Raw genomic sequence first — 24,288 nt, forward strand, 5'->3', positions numbered from 1 at the left:
CTTGTGATGAGAACTCTTAGGATCCACTCTCTTAATTTACATACAGAACATACAGCATGTCAATTATATTATCATGTTGTTATATCCTAGTACTTATTTGTCTTTTTTTTTTTTTTTTTAGAGTTCCCTGTGCTATACAGCAGGTTCTCATTAGTTACCTATTTTATACATAGTAGTGTATATAGTTTTCTGGGTTAGCTTGATACGAGAAAGGGGATACCTGGTAGGAAGGTCACCCTGTTTTACATTTGCCTTGAGTTTCTCAGTCTCTTAGGAATTTAATGATTGCGAGTCAATCCCTATTGAGCTCTGTTCCCTGGTTTTATACTGGCCTCAAGTTCATCAGTGTCTTAGGAATTTAGTGATAGTAAGTCAATGCCTCTAGAGCTTGAACAACTACAAGCATGCTTATAAATTTATTATCTGGAACTGCAAAGCAAAGCAACGGCCATCCCCTGGTCCACAGCAACCCTGCTAAGGTGCCTCTGCCCTGGGAGACTCTCCCATCCAACTTACACACAAACCCTATCCCTCATCCTTCAGCCTCTGGCCACATACCTGCAGAGTTGAGTGAGGGTCACAGGTCACTTCAGTGATGCTCTGCCAGAGTCCCCCCACCTGTGGCTGCACAGGGCTCCTTCAGCAGAACCAAGAGCTAAGGGAGGGCCAAAAGAACACAGACTTATTGGAAGAGAACGGTGTCACAGGCACTGAAGTACCCAAAGGCAGAGGGAAAACAAAGAAAAGCTCTAATCTTTTTCCTATTCATGGTCAGACACGCGTGAGCCCTGCTCCTCCCCTTCCCCCCGCCACCCCCCACAAAAAAAAGGAAGCAGTGAGGCAACAGATGGAGTTAGAGTTTTGGAGACAGAGAAGAATTTGTAAATACTGGAGGCTGTCTCTCATGAAGGGAGAGAAGTCACACAGGTGGGGCAGGGTCCTTCAGCTCCACTCCAGGGATGACAGTTTCCTTTTATCTCTCTCTTCCCTCTGGGATTAGGGGAGTGATTGTGATATTTTACTATTTAATGTGGGCAGATGGCGTAATTAAGCTAAATCAAAAGGCATCTGCAGTGGCTGTGAGTGTGTGAATGACTCCGGGTGGGACCTGCCAGATGTGTTCTCACCCTCTTCTGGGTCTCCTGCTTGGTCCCAAGGCACTGGAGCGCAGGGTGCCGTGGGTGACCCGCTTGGGAATTCAGGATCCTGACATCGGAAGCAGGTTCCTCCTTCAGCCTCTGCCAGAGTAGCCTGGATGGGTCCCAGCTCACGTTTGAAAAAAGGCCTCTGGCTCTGTGGGCCCCCTCCAGGTCTAGGGACAGCGGCCGCAAACAGAAGCTGGCACTGGTGGACCCTCCAGAGGCTTCTCCTGAGGTTTCTGGGTGCTCAGGCACCCAGGGATTGAAGCCAAATCCGGACTGAAGGCAAGTTCCTGCCCTCGGGGAGTTTATAGTCAGGTGGGGATTCCAAACTCCGGGACCTTTACAGGCAAGGCTGAGAGATTCTAGTCCTTCTCCTAAATTTGACAAATGAACACATGGAGGCCTAGACTGGGAAAGCAACTGGCTGACAGCGAGCAGCATACGAGACGTAAGAAGCAGCTCCCAGCTCCCGTGCTGTGAGCATGCGCAGGCTCATGGCTGCATGAGCGTGCGCGCACATGTGCGCATGTGCATGCGTGCCTGTGTTGGGTGATAAAACACCAAGGATTGTGGAATACAGAAAACGCAGCTTCTCCAATTCCTTCTCCCGCCCTGCTCCCTGTCTTCTTCAATTCATGGGATTCCTGCCTGAAGGCCGAGTCCTTTCCTGTCTCTACAGTTATGTCTGAAGGGAGGGGTCGAAGCACCCCACAGGCAGTGAGCTTCTAGTTTCCGCCTGCTCCAAGCCCCGAGATTTACAGCCTTCAGGCACATGCTCAAGGGGGAGGCCGCGCATCATTTCCTCGGTGAATTCTATTTCCACGGCTCATTAACCTATCCTGTCTGCAGTTGGCAGGTCTGGGGGAGAAACAACAATCCACCGTCCTCTCAATCCCCCACCCGCATCCTCGAAACACCTTAAAATTATTGTTTTGGTCCAGAGCCAGGGAAGTGATGAAGTTTTCCAAACCGTAAGGCAATGTTTCTTGGCTCATCAGCTTGATTACTTTGCCGGCCAGAAGCCCCCTCATCACCCCCACAGGAAGCCTGAGTCTGCCACCTCCGAGTCTCATGCCCCTGGGAGGATCTGAGGGATTTGGGAAAGGAGGCTTAGGGCCCTGTCCTCAGGGCTGCAGCTGACTGCTTCAAGGAGGGCTCCAGGAGAGGCTAAAATGGGGAAAGATCACCAGGCAGCTCTGGGCAGGCTACGTGACAGTTACTCAGGAGCTTCCGCTGGGGATGGTAGGGCAGTGGAACAGGGGACGGTGGACCAGTAAACTGGGAGATGGTGGGGCAGTAGAACGAGGGATGTTGAGGCAGACAGCCAGTAACGATGCTATCTAGTGGATAGAATTGCTACCTAAAATATAGGATGGCCAATTAAATTTGAATTTCAGATAAACAATGAATAATTTCCTAGTATAAGTATATCCCAAATATTCAATGGGTCATACTTATACTGAAAAATTATTTGTTGTGATTTGAATCTCAGAGTTAACTGTAAAAATACAGGCCATCCTGTATTTTTTTTTTTTTTTTTTTTTGGCTGCGTTGGGTCTTCGCTGCTGTACACGGGCTTTCTCTAGTTGCGGCGAGAGGGGGCTACTCCTCATGGTGCGCAGGCTTCTCATTACGGTGGCTTCTCTTGTTGCGGAGCATAGGCTCTAGGTGCGCAGGCTTCAGTACTTGTGGCACGTGGGCTCAGTAGTTGTGGCGCACGGGCTTAGTTGCTCCACAGCATGTGGGATCTTCCCAGACCAGGGCTTGAACCAGTGTTCCCTGTATTGGCAGGCGGATTCTTAACCACTGCGCCACCAGGGAAGCCCCCATCCTGTATTTTTAGTTGTTAAATCAGGCAGCACTAATGGTGGGGGAGACAACCAGGACATGGTGGGACAGTGCACCAGAGGATGATAGATAGTAGAATAGGGATGGTGGGGCAGTAAGCAGGACATGATGGGGTTGATGGGGCAGTAGACCAGAAATATAATAGACCACTCTGGACCTCTAAGTTGTCCCTCCGCCCCCAGGAGTTTCCCAGAGTTGGGTGCTAAGGATCTATTTCCTGTCCAGGCCAACTCCATGGGACTGTTTTCTGCCTTCCTTAAGGTCTCAGGCCCTCAGCTGCTCCCCTGCCACTCCCTCCTTTGGGGTTTCTCTCTCCTCAAACTTGGCAGAGAGCCAGAACACCCTCTTCTCCCACCCTGCAGCCACCAAACACAAGCACTCGGACTCTTGCTGTTTGAAGGATTTGTGGTATTGGCTTTGCAAGCACACTGGCCTAGGTATGAATCTGAGCTGAGTCCCCCACTAGCAGTGCATCTGGGCATGTAATTAATCACTCTGAGCCTTGGTTTCTGAGAAAAGGGGGTGAAAAGAGAACCGACCTTTTGTGATTGTCTAGTGGGTTAATGTTTATAAAGCTATTAGAACATAGCACTCACTAAATGATAGCTTAAAATACCTAAAGCTCTCTAATCACCACAGGAAAGGGATAATAAAAAATAATATATGTGGGGAAGTTACACAAGTACCAGATTCTTCCAAAGCTCTCACTTACACCTATTATCCCTCTTTTGGAAATAATGGAAACCATCATTCCCACAGTCCCCTTTTTTACCAGAGAGTATTGCTCACTAAATCACCTTTCCTCCTTCCTTCCCTTCCTTCCCCAGGGCTGCTTTATCCAACATTAGCCTAGAACATGAGCTACAGATTAGAGTCCATTCACCCCTGGAGCCAAGCAGGCAGTGTGCATCTTAGGGAAACCATGAGCTGGGAGGCTCTTCGTTCATTCAACAAACTTTTATTAAGCCACTCCTGTGTATTCTGAGGGTAGACTAGTGACTGAAACAGACCATGTCCTTGCCCTCATGGAACTTAAAATCTAGTTGAAGTCCTCATCCCCCTGCCTTTGCTGTGTTTAGCCATGCTCCAGTTCAAATGGAAAAAGTTTTGTGATTGATTATTGATGTCTGCCATGAGTGCAGGAGGGAGAAGTGGCACCACATGTGCCATTGATATTCACATTAAACATTTCCTTGCATTCTAAATCCCAGCTCACAGCTTGAGTCTTGATGCTCTCTTTAGGACTGTGAATCCAAGTCTCCAGGGAGAAGTGAAGAGCTTGAGTCCCCAGCTCAGGGGAAGGTGAGTCTTTAGAGCTGACAGATACTAGTCCTAAAGGAGGAAAGAAATGGACATGAGACAGTGAAGTAAGATTGCACTCCTGGGTCCCTGGCAGGCATGGCTGACAGACAGGAACAGAGTTCACCAGATAATGAGGGAAATCTGGCAGTGAGAAAAGTCCAGTGACAAGTGTTAACCTAGAAGACTGATGGAGTGATGCCGTCATGGACTCTGTCCCTACCCCCATCAAGCTTCTCTAACTGAAAATGCCTTCTTTGACGATGAATGTTCTGCTGATGCTGGGGGTGACAGATAAGATGGCAGCAGATGGCCCTGGGTCTGCTTAGCTTGGAAGGTGAACCCCAGGAGGTAGGGACAGAAGCAGGATGCCCTCCTTGTACCTGAGATAAGTGCCTTGGGCCTTGCCATCGAACTCAGGGGGTCCTAATTACACATGCTCATGTGAGTTTTTAATACTCATGCAGAAGGGTAGATATTCTTATAGCTTGAAGGTAACTTAGAGATCATCTACTCCGGGGTTTCTCAACCTTGATACTTATTGACGTTTTTAGCCAAATATTTTTTTTGTTGTGAGGGGCTGTCCTTCCTAAGGAAACTTTGGTTTGGTCTTTGATGAGTCTTCCTGGAGAATTCTTTATAATACCTCTCACACAAAGAAAGGGCCTTGTAAATATGCACCTAGTGTGATCCTATAACTATAATACAACCCTATAAAACTTTTTAGGGTCAGCCTACATTTGATCAAAGGTGGGCCCTTCTCCTGTACCCTCTCCCGGGGTTGCTGGAGCTGGGGCTCTTCACAGTATGGCTTCCTACTCAGACCTTCTCGGAATCTGGTTTAGAACAAAATGTACCAGGTTTTAGAGATGGAAACACTGTCACTCTCAGCTCCCATGGCAGTGCTGACGGCTTGATTGTCAGACTTAAAGGGGAATGAAGGACCTAGGTTTCATCACAAGGAAAGAACCCCAAGGTTAGTAGTAGGTGAGCTGTTAAAGGGGTAGGTGAGGTGATTGAATAGGAAATGTGACGTGCTTTCCATTCCGCCAATAAATTTTATTTTCTTAAAGAAAAGAACATCCGTCTGTTAATTTGTTGGAGCCCAGAATTGCCCACGGCTTTAAAAGTGGCATAGGGAATAGCATTACATTTCTATTATCTTCCTAATGCAGGCATCATGCCGCTATGCTATTTCACATTTCCAGCTAAAAAGCAAGCCATTTCAAAGGCATTTTGCTGGCCCTGAACATTTTTAATGATGTGTTCTTTCTTGACTTCACTTATAATATGACCCCTATCAAGTGAGTCTAGCCCCTGTGATTACTGACATAGTTGAAGGAGATGGCTAAATTTAGATTTTGCCAGCATGTGGGGTGGTAGGTGATGCTGAAAGCAGAAGCTTCAGAAGAAAAGGACAGTTTACAGGTCCTTAGCAATTTAGTTAAACTTGAATCTCTTAGCAATTTAGTTAAACTTGAACGAATTAAAAATATGTGAGCTGTATTGGTAAATACATGGGACCCAGTCTCAGCACCTTGAGAGCTTATTGGGGGAACTGCCTGTTATCAGCTCACTTTTGCAGCTTTCCCCCTGCAGTTCCACGTTTGTCAATCTTGAGTTTGTTTGTGGCTTGGTGACATGATGCACCATTTCTGCATGAGATATTAGGCTGCTGGGGCTGTTAGGACACTTGGTTTCATGCTGTGTTGAATACAAAATCTCCTGCTCTCTCTGTCTGGAGATGATGTTGTCACAGTTAGATGCACTAGAGGACTAACTCATGCCGACTAACCTCCTAAGGGATTGATGGTAAATAGGAACTGTCTTGAGAAACGTTGCTCCCAAACAGCCTGGAATCAGTTGTTTGGATGTTATTGAGGCAGAATGTGGGGGCAGGAGGTTGGTTTGTGCTTTTAATGGTTAACATACATGCCACAGGATCCAGGTACCTACGTCTCCGCTCTAGAAGAATTCCTGCCAACGAGTCTGGGTACCCATGGGGGTTGGTCAGGGCTCCCTCACCTCCTGCCAGAGTTAGAAACACTGATGTTCACTGGCTTTTGTTTGCCTGGACACCATGAAAGCTACCCCATTTCTGCTAACTTATTCCTCATGTATACAGGTCATAAGGCATACATTCTTCTCTGCTTTCTGATACCTTCATACATTCAGTTCTTAATGACATTTTAGTCCTGGGAGTATCTCTGATCCTCACTACAACCCATTAGATTCTTAAGTCTGGTGACTCCCTTAGAAAACTTAGAGCATCCAATGAGCTCTGGAACAACTGGTTTTGCTACTGGCTCTATCTCCCAGATGAGTGGCTTTATCTGTATGTCCTGGGGCACCTCTCTACAATACCACTCACCCACACCCAGAGGGCATGTATTTTGAGTTCTTTCCCCAGCATGGATTTGAGTGGTTTTAACCAACTTCCTCACCCCTCTGAGGTGTCCTTTTGTGACCCAGGAGCACAGATTTACAAGATTAGCAGGTCAGGGCCAGGGTCACCATCAGTGGACATCGAGGAGCAACACAGTTCAACCCACCGCCCAGACCCTGTAGTCAATTCTCCAATCACTTCCTGGGTGCCGGGCTCTGCACAAGTAGGGGAGAGAGTTGATAACCAAGGGTCCCTGTTCTTTCTGGACTCTTCATCTCACAGATAAGACAGACATAGAGATAAATAACTCTCACAGAAGGCAGACCCTAACAAAGGCTTAGTTGCAGAACCAACCAACAAAGTGCTAGCATGTTTGCCTCCCTCACTAAACTCTGAGAAGAAATTGTGTCTTTATTTCTCTGTTTCCTCAGCACCAGACCCAGGGTCAAGCCCACATTTGTGCACAATAAATGTTTACAGAATGAATGAAGGAACCAATCAAGGAAACACAGAGCACTTCCTGTCTAGGGACCAAGCCAAGTCAATGGAAGACACTTTCCATCACTAACTAGATGCCCTCTTTCAGCTTCCGGGCTCATTTTCTCTAGGAAACTGTTTATGCAGTTATAGAAGTGGAACTTTCCTCCTTTCTCTCCTCACTCAGCTTCTTAATGGTCTTTCATTCTGCCAAGGCAATTGTCATGGGAGCTGTAGAGACTTAGACACCAACACTAACTCCAGGGCCATCCCTTGGAGATTTGGGAATGATCATTTTTATAATACGTGAAGTCAGATGACATGAAGATAAAGGCATCTTAAGATGGGTTTACTGGATGCAAAGAATGGAAAAGCACTCGTGCAAGCCAAAATAAAGGAGGTAATTATTATAAGGTTACAGTGCAACTCATGGAAATAAAGCCCAGTCTCTTGGAAATTGGATCTGGGAAATCTGAACTCTTAGAGCTCAAGGTAGACACTCTTTGATTCTCTTCCTCTGAGGCCTCCACGGCATCTTGTCTATTTACAATGGGTGCCATTTTCCTCTCTACAGCTTATTCAAGAAGCTTCTCTGCTTCCTGATACCTTCAGCCTGTGGTTTGTGGGTGAAGTCCCCACAATAATCTTTGAATTCCGATTGAGTTCTGGCTCTGTACTTTAAATTCTTGAGAGGGTGAATCTGATTGGTTATTGACCAGCGATGGGGTTCAGGGCAAGCTGCCCCCCCATATGCCACTTTGACATATTGATTATTTTGAATTAAAGTTACTTCAGCAGCCAGTACAAGAAGGACACTCTGACCCTCCTTTGCTCCCTGAAAGCAGAAATAAATCTCCCATATGAAAGGTACCTTCCCTGTTCCGGGAGATAGAAGGCATCCTTATTACCAGAGATAGGAAATTTAGAGCTGAGAAGGCTATACAGGTATCCTCTACTTTTGGAAAGTTCGCTTTACGCCACTTCACTTTTACGAAAGACCTACATTTGCATCTGTTTTTGCTAACTGGAAGAAATGTGAAGAAGATTTTCGCTTTTATAAAAATGTGTGAAAAGCAAAAACAGCATTCAGCAATTGTTTTGCAGTGGGCTGTTATAGAGGCAGCGTGCACCCCGATTGGCAAGAGTGGTACCGCCAAGCTTCTCCCCCAAGAAATACACTCAGCATCTTGGCATCAAGCTGCCGTAGCTTTGAACTGTGTCTTTAAGCATCTGTGCTTCATCTCCATTTATTTTGTGTATTCGTTAGCAAGATATGTCCTAAGGTAGTGGCTTCTTTGCTTTATACCATTTCCGTTTATGAAAGGTTTCACAGGAATGCTCTACTTTGGGACAGCAGGGGAACCTGTACGAACAAACTTTGTCACTTCTTCATCAATTTACTACCCCAATCCCAAACTTCTTTGTCTTGTCAATTCCTCACAAATGTATTGTTTCTTTGTCTGAGAGGTATAAAAGCTGCCTGCTTTGGTCCCTTCCTTGTGTCTCATATTTCTATGAGCTCCTGTACATACAAAATTATAGTGTGTTTTTTCTCCTGTTAATCTGTCTTGTGTCAATTTAATTAATAGACCAACCAAAGAACCAAGAAGGGAAAAGGGGGAAAGGTTTCCTCCCCTACACCAGCCAATAGATAGTTCAACATTGAGACAGGATCTGATTCTGGTCCAATCAGCTGTAGCTGGGGGTGGGAGGTGGAGTCACATGGGACAGATATGGCAGCTTGAGCCTGTCCCTTCGGTAGGGTTTATAGAACAAGAAAGAGCTCGGCGTGGGGGTGGGGGGTAGGGGTGTTCTCCAGAAAATAAATAACTATGTTAGATCCGTCTTGAGGTCATTAAAGGTCCACAACTTTAGGGAAAATTGTGGCAGAAGAGGGGACATGTCCGGGTCATGGTGTTGATAATTTAAAGAAACGTAAGGTAATTGCGAGCGATTGTGTGGTTTGGCTTCAGGTCACTCTTAGCCTTTTATGTGTGAGCAGAGCCTCCTCCTCCACCACCAGCTGCCTCCCTGAGTCACTGTACAACTGTCAGTGAGAGGGAAGATTCCTGAAGCATGTGGCAGGGACAGTCTCCTCCCCCATCCCATAACTCACCCCCCTTCTGCCATGCCCTAAACTAGAAACAACCCCACATGGTTGTCTGCTTTCTGGCAAACCTGGGCCTAAATATTTCCAGGAACAGCTAGCCCTCTTTTCGTTGCAATGTCCTCTAAAGAAGGAGAAACTGTCCCCTTGCACCACACTCTCAGGCTTAAACCCCTGTAGCCAGAGGCTACACAAGGGCAGGTATTTGGAGTAGGAATGAACCAGTCCAAACAGATCTGAGCTCAAATGCATTTTGCTTCCTATTTTTAGCTTTTTGCTCTTTAAGAGAAGTTTTCTATACTGGATTTTCCTGATGAACAGGCAGGTTTCTGGATTCAAAACTCTCTTCTAAGAGTCCAGAGACCTAGGTTCCAGTTTTATCGCTATTACGTTAGTCATGTGACCAGGGCCAAGTCCCTTCCTCACCCTAGACATCAGATTCTTCATCTCTAGGAGAGGGAATTTGGAGTAGATGATCTCTATGTCTCTTTTCTTCTTGACCATCAGTTGCCCAGCCTTTACCGGGACCACACGTCCGTACTCAGCCTCCTTACCTCAGCAGGTCACCCTGAACTCACAGCCGCCCCGCCTCTGAAGGTTTAACTGCTCTCTTCTCTGCTTAATTTCTCTGGCACCCGGGTGGGCTCTGACCCTTGGAGCCTGCACAAGGGGATCGGAATGCCCTTGACTCTGGAGAGTTACTCTTTGCTTTGTTTTTCTGCCATTTCTACCCTCCTGCAGGACTGCAGTCCTCAGCCTCCCTCTGCTTGCCCCCATGCCCTCCTGAAAAGATCTTTCAGGAGAGTTCCATTCAGCTCCCCGGTGTCTACACCTACTGAAGGGCTGATCTTCCATATCAGTAGACTCCTCCATCGTCCCAGAATGTGTAACTCGGAACTGAGGTGACTGCAGAGCCAGTCTGCAGAGGATGAAGGATGCACTGCAGCTGCCAGGCTAGGCCCCGCATCCTGCAGTCAGGCCCTCAGGGCCCTGATTAGCTGCTGCCCTCTGATGCTGTGTGGGTGGATCAGAGGACCCAGGCCTGCTCTAGCAGGCAGTCCCTCCCCCGCTTGCCGCCTTGGTCCCCCATCACATAGTGCTTCTGCTTGTCTTCCTTGTTTCTCTGGGAGTTCATTTGCTTACACTCCCAGTTTGTGCTCAGACCCTCCAATGAGCAGTTTATCTCCCTGAAGAGGCCCAGTGGCCACACTGTGGGACGACTCACAGGACTCTTGGTGAATGTGTGGATTCAGGGTCATCAGGCTGCTGGGCTGCCTCTCTCTCAGTCCACCCTGAGGTATCAGTATATCCTCACCCAGCTCCTTGGTTTGAACTTTCCAGGCAGAAGCATCTGTTCTTCATTATAGTTCCCTCTTAATCCCACAGTCCTCATATCTCCCCAGTAGCTCGTCCTCTGGGGGACCCACTGGCCATCCTGGAGGGTCTCTCTACATTCAGTTTATTCTCAAAGGAATGAGGCTAATGCATGGGCAGCACCCTAAGAGAAACGGACCAGGAGGGGACTGTGTGGGTGGCATGACTTCAAGAAGGGGTGAGGAAGAGGTGGACCAGGTATGGCCCCATCACTGGACGGGAGGTGGTCAAATCACAGTTTTCCAGGTGAGAGTGATGGAGCATCAATAGCTCTGTCCTCTAGAAACTTCCAAGCAACCTGGAAAGTGTTCATTCCGTCATTCATCCATTCAAGATTTACTGAGCTCCTGCCCTGATGTAGTTTGTGTAGGTAATGTAGAAATAAACAGATCCCATCTCCTGCCTTCTAGGCTGCCACTTGAGGTCAAGAAACACAGAAATAGATGATTAAAGTACCATGTAGCACATCTTTAGCATGGAGGAGGGTGGGCTGGGGAAACTGGCAATACCTAATACTGGTGAGGGTGTGGAGCAACTGGGTCTTTCACACAACACTGGTAGAAATGCAAAATAATACAGTCACTTTGGAAGACAGTTTGGCAGTTTCTTAAAAGTTAAATATATGCTTACCTTACAACTCAGAAATCCCATTCCTAGGTATTTATCCAAGAAAAATGAAAACATATGTCCACATAAAAATCTCTACATGAATGTTTATAGCAGCTTTATTCATAATTGTCTAAAACTGGCAACAACCCAAATGTCCTTCAACTGACAAATGGATACACAAACTGTGGTACATCCATACTTCGGAATACTACCTAGCATTAAAAAGGAATGGATTTCAGATACATGCAACAACTTGGATGAATCTCAAAAGGATTATGCTGAATGAAAGAAGCCAGGCTCCAGATTCCATTCATGTGACATTCTGGAAAAGGTAAACTAGAAGGGAAAAAATAAAGCCCACCCAGATTGGTGGTTGTGAGAGGTTGGGGGTGGGAGGCGTGGTTGACTACAGAGGTGTACGAGAGAACCTTTTGGGGTGATGGAACTGTTCTGTATCTTGATTGTGGTGATGGTTACACAATCATTTGTGTTTGTTTGCCAAAAATCATACCACAGTACACTAAAAAGGGTATATTTTACTCTGTGTAAATTGCACCCCAATAAAACTGACTAGAAAAAAAATATGATATGGTTTAGATACTATGCTATAGGAAGGCCTAGGGGGTGTTTGCTTCCTCAGGAGGTGGCCCTGTCCTGGAGGTGAGGTAGATGGGAAGTGTGTCAGGGAGGATTAAAAACGGCCACTGAATTTAGAGGGTCACATCCTGCTAAGAGGAAGAGAACAAGATCGTGGCTAATGGCATGGCCAATCCTCAGAGAGGCTGAAATGAAGTTTCCCTATTCAGGGAAGGAAGCAGGAGCCAGATTCTAAATGTATTTAGGAGCGTGTTCCTGGTGGGGCGCAGGGAGAGTGGTAGTATCTGGAATGTACAGATTTAGGAAGGACCCATGTCCATAAGCAGTGAGGCGTGGCGGGTAAGGATGGGCCTTGGATCAGCTGAACCCACGTGTGTGAGCACAGCAATGAGCCAGAAATGTACTTACGTGCCTCAGAGTTTACCACTGCTTCAAAGAAAACCCCTAGACAGCACCTGCAGTATAAATAGCAAACAAGCAAACACGACATTCTTCCACATCAGAATGGAGCAAAGATGTTGGCACTGAAGCAGCCTGAAGGGGTCCAAGAGCAGCCCCACTCATCCCCAACCCCTCCCAGTTGCCCCCTCAGCTCTCAAAAAGCTAACGCCCCTCATCCCAGCAGACCCCACCCCACATGGGCGCCCGAGCCACCTGCAGCCAAACAAGTGATGAACGGCAGCCCTCCCCAAGGGCGCTGCCTGCGGAGGCTTGCAGGCTGCTTGCTAAATGGAAGCTTCGGAGGCCTCTGGGGCTGCTGCCGTTTGTTTTGCTACAGGCCCCTTGGCGGATGCTGTTTGCTTGGCCTGCCCAGCGAGCCAAGGAGAGAAAGTGGGGTGCCCTGGGGGAACTAACCAGGTGATGGTGAGGGGACCTCAAAAGGAGCAAATGCCCCCATGACAACAGTGCATCAAGGCCTGGGGCCCTCAGGGGTGAGGGAAGCCAAGATTTCAGGTATCTCCCAGTAGTGAAGTCCTTTGGGGTACAAATGCCAAGGACTTCAGGAGGAGAATCGGGGCCCATCACCAAGAGTGAATTTTAGCAAAGGGGCCAATCAGGGCCAGGAATAGCAACAACAGCTGTGAAAGTCTCAACAATAGCTGAGAGTAGACTGGAGCTAGGCTGCTTGAGTTCAAATCCCAGCCCTGTCCCCTATGGGGTTTTTGCCCCTAATGCCCCGAGGCAAGTTGTTTAATGTTTCTGACTCTCCAGTTTTCCTCACTGGCAACATGAGGATAGTCACAGTACCTACCACCCAGGGCGGCTGGGGAGACAAATGAGTTATCCTGTGGAAAGTGCTTAGAGCAAACCCAGCCAATAAGAAGGACCCAAGGAGGGTTATCCACAATGAAGGATGATGCTGGCAGAGGAGTTCCAAGCACATTCAGGGGTTGGATTTATTTGTGGGACCAGATTTGTTCTGCACTGTGGACCCCACCCCTACCCCAGGCTATGAATATTTCAAGGTCTGTTCAGTTCAGCTCAGCCTGCAGCAGTGTGGGAATCTGGACGACACAAAGCCTGATCGGCTACTTAAATTTCTTAGCTTGTCATTTCTCCCCGCTGTTCCACAGGCTGGAACCAATCGAGTGAATTGCACTTAAGCATATGAGTGCCTGCTCCATGGTGCTCCTTCTGTCCTCACGCAGAGCTGGGGAGCCAGTCCCCATTCTGTCCCTAGCTAATACCCCTGCACCACAGCCTGGCATCACCATGTTTTCAGGAGGAGAGGGTCTAGTTCTGGGCAGGACCTAACCTGTCCTACCCATCTCCCAGGGCCTCTCTGAGTTCTTCTTTGGGGCCCAGAACAGGCTCCCTGGTGCCCAATGGAAAATGATGTTTCCTTGGGCTCTCTCTCCGAACCAGTGAAGGTTAACATTTTGACATAAGCATGTCGTAATCCAAGGAGCTTCAAGCAGCCAGAACAGTGCACGGTGACCATGCCCAGTGCTGCCTGGGGAGAAGGGACCGGATGAGCCTATTGGGCAGCCCTGTCTAAAAGCCCCTTTGGGCTTTTCCAGCAGCCTTCAGTCCCAATGGCTACGGGCTGTCCTCCGGGTGGGATGGCTTTTTTTTTTTTCCTGCTGCTGGAGACCCATCAAGACTGATCATTCTCCTGTTTACCCACCGGCCATTTACAAACCTGTTTTCCAAGGCTTCCAGCTTAGGAAGAGCCTAAACACTACAAAGGAGAGATTTTCTAGGGATTTTCAAAGGGGCTGGGGGGAAGGCACAGGGTAACACAAGTTCTAGTATAGCATCAATAAATTATATTTGGATATTGCAACTGTTTCTGTACTTATTTTCTTTTCCTCTTCTACTTTTAAAAAATTTTTTTGGTCGAATCCCTTTTAGATTTTCAACCTGCCTCATTGTACTGAGTCCAATTCATTTGACCAGGAGAATGGGGTAGTTTTGTACTCAAAGGGGAGGCAAAGCCCAGAGGTAAAGAGATGCTTGCAAAGTGGCCTCTTCCGCGCCTCCCCGTCGTGATCACCTTCCCTCACTCAAAGCTCCGAAGAGCTTGGTTTTGTTTTAGGAAGGAAGACCGTTCCCTTACAGCCCTTCTTTTTTCCCCCAAAGTAGACCTCCCCACTAGAAAAGCTGTTTCTTATTCTATGCCTAAAATTAGATTTTGAACCTATCAATCCCCCACATGAAATGTCCCCCTCTGACTGGTGTCCTTTGTGGAAGGGCCACTAGGGACCCCAGAAACAACCGTGGGTCAGATGATGGCCTGGTTTGGCGTGTCCCACATATTTCTGGGCGTCTGTCTGTCTGTGTCACCCAGACGTGCTCCTACTTGCCCTTGGTAATCCTTTCTGGACCAAGAGTGCCAAAGTAAATATCACTCATTCTATCTCCAGCAGCAATCTTAGATGGCCAAGGAAACGTCAGCCTTGGAAAATAAACAGCCCTAATATTATCCCAGACATGTGGACATGTTTCCCCAGCAGGGGTGGAAAAAAAAAACCCATTAAATTCTCATGTATTTTTTAAAGCATGCCTCCTGCACCCAAACCTCTCATGGTGTCACTAAATGTATTTTGGCCCAAACAACAGTAACTCTTACCCAAGGGACGAGCCAGCATCCAGCCCTCGGTTCCTTGGGCTCAGGGCAGGCAGCTGTACCCAGAACAGGTTGAGCAGCTCACGTCTTCTGAACCCACATGTCCCCTCTGCTGGTGGGGGGCAGGGGGCAGCAATTCTAGGGTCATGGCACATGGCCTCTCCCTCCATCGTAGAAAAGTGTATGAGTGACAGATGAAGACAGGTCACTGTAAGGATCCCAGATGGCACGCTGTCACCAATGAGCACTCACTGCACACAGTGAGTCATGCCCAGCAGTCATGCCCAGCAGTCATGCCCAGTGAGTCATGAGGCTTGGGTGCAGCCTGTGCCATTGTTCACGGGGCTCTGTTCTCAGCACTGAGGCTCTATGGAGGCTCACAGCCCAGTGCTCACAGGTCTGACAGTCCAGTTGGAGCAGCAGGGCATCCTCATCGTGATAAGAGCTGATAGTGCCTGACCGTGCACACAAGTGCTGGAGAAAAGCTCTCAGAGGAGGGGCATCCCAGGGAGGACTGCGGAGGCCAGGGCCAATGAGGTGCAAGAAAGAAATGGGATCTGACTGGGATCTTAGTGCAAACCTAGACCTCAAGTACGTAGGGAGGAAGAAGGCGCCTAGAGCAGAATCAGGAGAGGCAGTTTTGATGAGTCTGATAGAAACCAGGTAAGGCAGAAGCACAGCGCTACTATTGGGTTGGCCCAGAAGTTCGTTCGGGTTTTTTCCCTAAGGTGATACATGGAAGCTAGACTTTATCCTGTGGACATCAGGGGGTCAGAGTAGGTTCAAGAGACAGGTCTCAGAATGTAGGCTACAAGACTCAGGCAGTCCCTGCTGGCCTGAACTTGACATTTGCATCAACGGATGAGGCACCTGCAGAACAATGGTAGGCACCAGGGCAAGGTGGAAGGAGAAAGGGGAGAGGAGAGGCCAGGAAAGGAGAACATGTATATAAGAAACAGCAAGCTTCCAGTTAGGTCAGAAGACAAGGAGCACTCCCATGGAGTAAAACAACCAACAGTATAAGGCAGTATACAATAAGCATCACATAATTTCCATAGTACCCAAAGTCTGTTCTTTTAAGCAAGCAGAAACACTTTTTAAATAATTTATTATATATTATATAATTATTATATTTTTATAATTTTAATAGCATGGAGTCAAAACTTATGGAACTATCTTATTTAAATAATTTTAAAACAAGTTAGAAAATTCTGTTTCCAATTCTTTTTTAAGTGTACAGATACGAGAGATTTAAAGGTATTACAAGCAGGGCTTTAGTCAGAATGGTGTAACAATGGAAACATCCAAACGTGTTTTCAAGTGCTCTTTCCTTAGCATGAGTTTATTTTTTGAGAGGATAAAGCGTCACCTTTGTCTTGAAGAGACAGATCAAGAGTGCTTATTAGGGGCTTCCCAGGTGGCACAGTGGTTGGGAATCTGCCTGCCAATGCAGGGAACAGGGGTTCGAGCCCTGGTCTGGGAAGATCCCACATGCCGCGGAGCAACTAGGCCCGTGAGCCACAATTGCCTGCGCGTCTGGAGCCTGTGCTCCGCAACAAGAGAGGCCGCGATGGTGAAAGGCCCGCGCAACGCGATGAAGAGTGACCCCCACTTGCCGCAACTGGAGGAAGCCCTCGCACAGAAACGAAGACCCAACACAGCCATAAATAAAATAAATAAATAAATTTAAAAATATGTATATTAAAAAAAAAAAGAGTGCTTATTAAAAAAATCTGACAGCCATTTGTCATCCCAGAGAAGGGTAATAAAAATCGAACATTTGTCTTCATAAGAAAAACATGTGATCCATCTGTAAACCTGGTAACTCTCTTAAGCAACTGTTTTGAGAAAACTGGAGAACTTCTATGTAATATGAAAGATCTTCCTGGTCACTCCATATCCCGTCCCAAAGTAATGTAAAGACTCTATTACACTTTAAAGGCCTCATTTTTACAAAATTAACAACATCAATGATAACACTTCACCTTTTGTGCACGTCTGGCTTTAACTTCTTTGCTGTTGAGTGAATGTCTATCAGGTGTGTTTCTATCTTTGTTAACATCGCCCCAGGTTCCACTTTTTATTCTAGTTAATAGTTATTATTACTAACAATTAAATAATAAAGCAGTTTTTAAGGAAATCATTTACTCTTTTCTCACACGTTTTTCCTTTAGTGGTTCAAAATTAGTCCTTTCTCCTGTGTTTCTAGTATTTAAACAAAATTTAGCAAATTCTATTAACTGAGATGTTAGAAATCTCTATACTTTTAATCAAACAAAAAACAAACTTCCTATAAGGCATATTTTGCCTTAATATTTATTTCTTTTTAAATTTATTTAAAAATTAATTTTTATGGTTGCTTTACAATTAATATTTATTTCTTAAAATTTTCAGCAATGTTTTCTATGCATCTTTCAATAACCATATTTTTTTGTGCCATATTTTTTTTGTGCATTATTCCAGTCTTTTTTCACGGTAAAAAAAGCAAGGGTTTTCCTAAGGGCATGTGGGGTTTTTGTGTTTTGCAATTACTAAGAAAGACCAAAAGACTCATATATGTTTATCATTACATTTAATGAAATCTGAGGTACTGGGGTAAGTATTGTAATACCTTTGAGCATCAATGAAATAATTAAGGAAGTTTATGTTCATGGTCCAGATGCTTAGTTTTTAAATAGCTTACTAATTGGATAGCTTTCTACTATCATTAGCTAATATCTCAAGGTAAAAACTCTTAGGTCAATAACCTTTATTAACAATAATAAATGTCAAACATATTTCAGGGATTTATTGCTTCATATCCAATTAGTTGTCATTGCTTTTGCCTTATAATATACCTAAGAAAGAGCTTAACCAAGAGGAGAAAGGCCATTCCAAACATTTTCTTATTGTTTCTTATGTTTGCATTATTAATAATATCTCTAATCAGGTTCCTTTGCAGGTATCTTTTAAAGCATTTGCTCATTTTGTGAAGATTATATAAATACATAGTAGGCACTCAAAAAGATGGTGGTTGAACAGAAAAATCTGACAGATGATACAGTCATCAAGTCATCATTTCCTCCTTAAAAAGCCTTAAGTCCTTACAGATCCCAAGGGGCTGAGATTCATGGTCGACAGAGCCATCAGTGGGGAGCCGTCTCATACCATCAATGGTTTGAAACAGGGAGAGAGAAGATTCTATCCCTGGGTTTGGGAAGATCAAGTTTTTAATTCTCAGGGACTTTTCAGCCAAGAAGCATTTTCCTGGATGCTATATTCTCCCTTGGGAGGAGTAAAAGCAGTTCATGAGACTTAATTCTTCACTTTCCCCCTGAGTGATATATACAGATGAACAATGGAGGAAGAGCTCGGTGGAGGCTGAGATGCACGCCCAGGCCAGCTGTGAGTTCTGTGGGAAGAATTAAGCCGCAGTTTCCCTCCCTGATAAATGGGGTGATCTGATCCGAGCTGACCTGGTTCTAACCCCAGAGGAAGTGAGCCTAGGGACAGAACCAAGATGGGAACTGCATATTGGTTGGCGAGGCTTCGAACACACAAAAAGGCACAGCCCTCTGGCAATCTTCAGGCATCAGTTAGGATTATATTTGCCTTCCTGAGTAACAGAAACCCATGTTGGCTTACCCAAATTGGGCTTTTATTTTTGTCATATAACAAGAAGTCAGGAGGTAGGGAGTCCAGGGATGATGTCAAGAAATTCCCGAAGGGCCTCAGAGCATTCCAGCTTCCTGCTCTGCCATCCTAGCGTGAGGCTCTTCTTCCCAGAGTCACGAGCCAGCTGCTCCATTCCCACTCATCTCCTCATTCCAGGCAGGAGAAGGGGGCGGGGGCTGAGGCCCAAATGCAGTCTTCTTCTCTTGGGCCCTTGCCTTTTATTAAGGGATGGACAGCCTTCCCAGGGACATTTACCTGTATTTTATTATCTGTCCGTGCGTAAATCTGCAAGTGAGCCTGAGAGATCAGATATTTCAACTGAGCACATTACTGCCCCCACATAAAACTGGTGTTCATTTAGCAAAGATTAAGGGGAGAATGGATTCTAGATACACTAGGAGGGTCTGGGCTATCTCGTGAGTGAACCACCCATACTTCAATTCCATACTGAATAGACCAACCTTTGCTTTTCCACAGTCCCTTCTCAAAAATCTTTTCCTCATGCCTTGGACAACATATTACTTAAAAATCTTGTCAAGAAGCACCACGTGGGGAGAAAGTCTTGCAGGGGGCTCCCTGTGAGCCCAGTCATGCCCCTGTGTTGGCCCGTGAATCACTCCTGAAATATTTCCAGGGCTGTGGCAGGAGACAGGATGCCTGGACCCAGGCTTTGGTTTACTGTGGGCCTCCTCCGTGTCCCTGACCTACCTTGCAATTCCTTGAGGAGGACAACTCCAGTTCACAAATAACCGGAGCCACCTGCGAGAGGCTGGGCAAAGGCTGAGCCTTGCTAGCAGACCCACAGGGCCCACCCCTGCTGTTCAGCAGGCTCCAGGCGGGCGTGCAGCCCAGCAGCCCCAGAGGGCATTAGGTTTCAGCGTCCAGGAGACTGTGTGTGGGAGGCGCTCCCAGACAAGATGAGCTGGGGGCTGGCAGCAGTGGAGGCTCAGGGCCGAGGGGCTAGCGTTGCATAAAGCTATGATTTTCTCCAGCTCCTTGGTGGATTGCCGCTTCTACTCCAAGCCCCTTCCAAGGGTGATATCTGCAAAATCTGTAGAGTTTGCTGTAACTGAACTGAATTGATATTAAATTTGTTCAAACACTGTTTTAAGAATTTTTGCTCTATCTTCATGAAAGTAGCATAACATAGATGACTCTGAGCCTGGCTAATAATCACCCGTGTGGATAATTAAAAGAGGGATGATGGGTAGTGGTTTTTTTCCTCATTGTCAAATAAATAGATACACACACTGCTGAAAATTTAGAAAGTACAGAAAAGTTTTAAGAAGCAGGAAACAAAAACCCTTTATAAATCTTAGGACCAATATGTAGCATGTATACACACACATATATGTATATGTATATCTATGTATGTATGTGTGTGTGTGTGTGTGTGTGTATATATATACTGTTTGTGTGTGTGTGTGTGTGTGTATATATATATACTGTTTGTGTGTGTGTGTGTGTGTGTGTGTGTGTGTGTGTTGTATTCCCATACAGTGCCTAGAAAAATTCTGCTCCCAATATCATTCTCCCATTCTTCACTCCTACCATAACTCCAATGTTATTTAGGGTGCAATGTACCCAGGTAAAAGATGACATTTCTTAACCTCCCTCCCTTACAATTGGCAAGTGCTAATGGGTTATAAATGGAACTTAGATGGGCTTTCAGAAAGACCCCTAAAGGAGAGGAGAGGGCAGACAGGGCTTGCATGCATGCCCTTTTGTTCCTTTCTTATCTCCCTTTTCCTGCCTGGAATGTGGATATAATGGCTAGCACTCCAGCAGCCATCTTGGGTGTTTTAGGATTGAACTGTGTGTTAATAACAGTGATGCAGAAGGCTAGAAGGAACCTGCATGACTGATGACCTTGTTGACCTATCATACAGCCCTGGAATACCTGCTTCTGGACTTCTTGTATAAAAGAAGATAAACGCTTAGTTTTTTTAAGTCACTGTGATCACGTCTCTGTTAACAACAACTAAAAGAAATTCTTAGCTGATCCAGTGCCTGACACAGAGCGAGGGTCCTGTAAAAATTTGGGACAGCACATTTCCCTAGAAAGAACTTTTGGTGATGAGAAGCAGAGTGGGCAAAGAACCCTGGCCCTTGCTCTATCACCAACTCTCTGAGTGACCAAGTTTCACGCTCTCTCTGGGCCTCAGTTTATTTTCTGTGAAGTTCAAGGATCAGGCTAAATGCTCTCTGAGAACTTCTTTGGGCTCTTATCCCTCTGAATCTATGGACTGGACAGAACTGGGGGTTCTTCTGGTTCTACCTCTTACCAGTTTTGTAACTGTCTGTGGGTCACTTAGCCTCTTGTAGCTTCAGATTTTTAAATCTCGGTTGCCTAGCATATCTGGTACACAGGAAACGTTTGTTGAATTAATGGGAAAATTGGGGACCATGCTACCTGTCTTGGCTGCTTCCCTGCATGATATCAAGGATAAAATAAGATAATCCTACACAGTGTCACTGGAAGAGTGGGTTACTATGATTCAACTGGCTCCAGGACTGGGTTGACCTGGCCTCCCCAAGCCCCACACAGAGCTTGTGTCTAGGTATTTGCCAGGACTGGCCTCTACTACAAAATGGCCCTGCCACCTTCCTCCCCAAGCAGCTTCCAGACTTCTTTTTGGATGGCCACAGGCCTTGGGCAATGGAACACAGAGAGAACTAAATCAATCCTATGACAGGTGTGAGGGAGAAATAGAATCAGTATCAATCCCTCCCTGATGAAGTTCCAGACACACAGCATCCTCTATCTCCTGGCTAACCCCTTCTGAGGATACCAGGGACTCTGCAATCATTTGCCTTCAGGAGAAGAAGCCGTGGCCATCCATGGAGCTCCTTGATTCCCATTGGCCCAGAGCTTTACCTGTGCCGCTGTTTCCCAACAGGAAGTTCAGTTGCCCTGCAGCTCAATCTCCATGGCAACCCTTGCTTTTGAGACACTGAATGGAAACTGCTGGTGTGGGGAGGCCAGTAGCAGAATACTGATTTGCCAGGGTGTCTGTAACAACGACTGCATCTCAATACCTTTCCAGATACCCAAGGAGCTAAAAATACATCCGGCTCTGTCTAGGGCTCTCCAGCCAGGCTAAGCATCTTAAAGTGCATCTGTGCTGACTCTGACCTGCTAACATTAGTTATCTTTGGTAATTTGGGCTTTGGGGACAGGGAGTGGAGAGCTGAATGCAAAATTGCAGAGCACAGGTCTCGGGGGGTGTGGTATGTTAGAGAGAAAAAGGTGGAGGAGTGAGGAGGATGTCCTGAGAGGAAACCAAGGGGTTGTGGAGGCACAGCCAGCAGAGCGCATTGAATACTGACTCTCTGCAGAGCGCCCGTGAACTAGCTGGCCCAACTCAGATGATCCAGTCATTTGTTCCTTTGTTCATTCAGCAAACGTACATTAAGTCATACTCCGTTCCAGATTCTGTGTCAGGCACAGGGCTTACAGGTGTGAAAGAGAATGCATATGCTCCCTGTTTCTAGCAGAATTTACAGAATGTTTTGAGATTATCCTGGAAAGTGCAGACATACTACACGTACACCTGGAGTGAGCTTCTTCAACTTGAAGATTATTTTATCAATACATATAACCTTGGCAGTGTTCCCAGCATATAGCAGGTGGTGAGCAAATACTGGATCGAATGTCGTGGGATGGAATCTAATGGCGTTGCTGCCGTGGCTGTGGCCTGTTTACTCCATTGCAGCAGCCCTCTTTGCGGGCCTCCCCGAGGCTCTGGCCCGCTCTGCAGTATGCGCTCGGGCTATGGCTATGGTGTACTGTACTGGGGATAGATGAGGTGACTGCACCAGTCACCTGCTAAGGGAGCTCAGTGTAAGTGACAGGTTGAATTAATTCCTGGTCTCCTTGGCAGGATCTACAGACAGTCCTCCCCTCACCCCATTGCTTCCCCATAATCACTGCATATGTCATTCAGTTAATCCTTCATTTCCCAGAGCAGGAAGCTGTGCAAAGTTTCGAGCAAGCAGCTCATGCCAGGGCTGCTCTCAAAAAGCAGGTGTCACATACCCAGCCCTGGTCCCTGCTCCAACACTGGCCTCCTCCACAAGGCGGATAAGCCACAGACGGAGAAATGGAAAGTGAGCACAACTCTTTGGGGCTGTTCTTGGATACACAGTAGGGGCTAAGCAGGCATATGAAGAGCCCACAAATGAAGCACCAGATCACGTGAGGATGCCGCCATGACCCTTACCGCCTTCCTGAGCCTTAGGGGGTCAGATCTTGCAGCTGACTGGTCGGCTTGGAGCAGAGAGAAGGGGCTGGGCTCCTGGATGCCCCCCAGATCCTTTGGGCTGTCTGGCTGAGAATGTAACCATGTAACCTAATTCTCTTTTTTGGCAAAGCAGCTCTGGATATGCCCGATGGGAGCATCCACTGCCTGAGGGAGCAGCTCTGCTTCTGGTTCCCTCCTGCAACTCTGTGGGCAAAACCGCAGCGACGTCTCCTTCTGCCTTATTTCCTCTTGTGTGTGAGGTGATAGCAGGTCTTGGATGGTTTTCCTTCCCCACCCCCTGCCCCCCGCTGGAGGGAGCATCCTGTGGCTGCCTGGGGATTGGTCTGGAACTGATCACCTGCGCTTACTAGTGGCTCCCTGCAGGGCCATGGGGTGGGACAGGGACCCTGCAGACCAAGACCCAGCATGAACCTCTGGGGGTTACTGGGAAGGTCCTCACTTGGACCAGGACCTCAGCCCTGCCAGTTGCTGGACTCACTGGGGGCTTCACCTGAGATGTTTCTTACCACCCCTCACTCTCTGACTCAAGCTGCCCTCAGAGCCAGTCTGATGACGCCCTCAATAAGACACCAGCAGGACCCTTCTCATGGCTGGGGTCCTGGGGTGGAGGAAGAAACAGTAGAGAAAACTCAGCTGACCAGGGATACCATTTCAGGAAACAGATGATCTTCTTATCTGTGGCCCCGCAGAGGAAAGAGCCCTCCACATGGGAAGAGAAAATCTGAGTCCCAGCCCTGCTCTTCAACTAACCAGCTAGTCACCTTAGCTACAGCTAGTCCCTCAGAACCTGTATACCAACCTCACAAGGTTCTCAGGAAAATTCATCAAGACAATGGATACCCAAATGCTTTGAACAGTAACACACAAATGTGTGGAATTTATTCAACACCTGTTTTGTGGTTGGCACTGTGCTGGATGATACAGTAGATACTTGTACTATCTAGAGTTGACCTCTCAGGGCTGTAAGCAACATGACATCTCAGATGATTGGTTGTTGCTCTTTATGAAACCACACTCCTTCTGCAGTGGGACTTGAACCCACAATCTCTGACTTAGGAGGAGACTCGAACCCACTGTGTTTTTTTGTTTTTTTTTTTTTAACATCTTTACTGGAGTATAAATGCTTTACAATGCTGTGTTAGTTTCTACTGTATAACAAAGTGAATCAGCTATATGTATACATATATCCCCATATCCCCTTCCTCTTGCGTCTCCCTCCCACCCTCCCTATCCCACCACTCTAGGTGGTCACAAAGCACCAAGCTGATCTCCCTGTGCTATGCAGCTGCTTCCCACTAGCTAGCTATTTTACATTTGGTAGTGTATGTATGTCCGTGCCACTCTCTCACTTCATCCCAGCTTATCCTTCCCCCTCCCCGTGTCCTCAAGTCCATTCTCTACGTCTGTGTCTTTATTCCTGTCCTGCCACTAGGTTCATCAGAACCATTTTATTTTTCAGA

At 46.7% G+C, this 24,288-nt stretch overlaps 1 protein-coding gene across 4 annotated transcripts in view; it reads right to left on the minus strand.

The window, feature by feature from the left end:
• KCNC4 (potassium voltage-gated channel subfamily C member 4) overlaps positions 1 to 24,288 on the minus strand; it is a 75,125-nt gene that overhangs the window by 8,929 nt on the left and 41,908 nt on the right. For 2 of the 4 annotated variants that reach the window (XM_082432486.1, XM_082432485.1), the window contains exon 4: positions 559 to 655. In XM_082432486.1, the coding sequence (XP_082288612.1) occupies positions 585 to 655 (71 nt within the window). In that variant the 3' untranslated portion in view covers positions 559 to 584. Of the gene's footprint in view, positions 1 to 558; positions 656 to 3,932; positions 4,323 to 12,247; positions 12,295 to 24,288 lie in introns of those variants that run through there. The other 2 variants (XM_082432479.1, XM_082432480.1) reach the window with 2 other exon arrangements.

This window comes from Balaenoptera physalus (genome assembly GCF_965194825.1).
Source record: "Balaenoptera physalus genome assembly, chromosome: 1".
Taxonomy (NCBI): domain Eukaryota; kingdom Metazoa; phylum Chordata; class Mammalia; order Artiodactyla; family Balaenopteridae; genus Balaenoptera; species Balaenoptera physalus.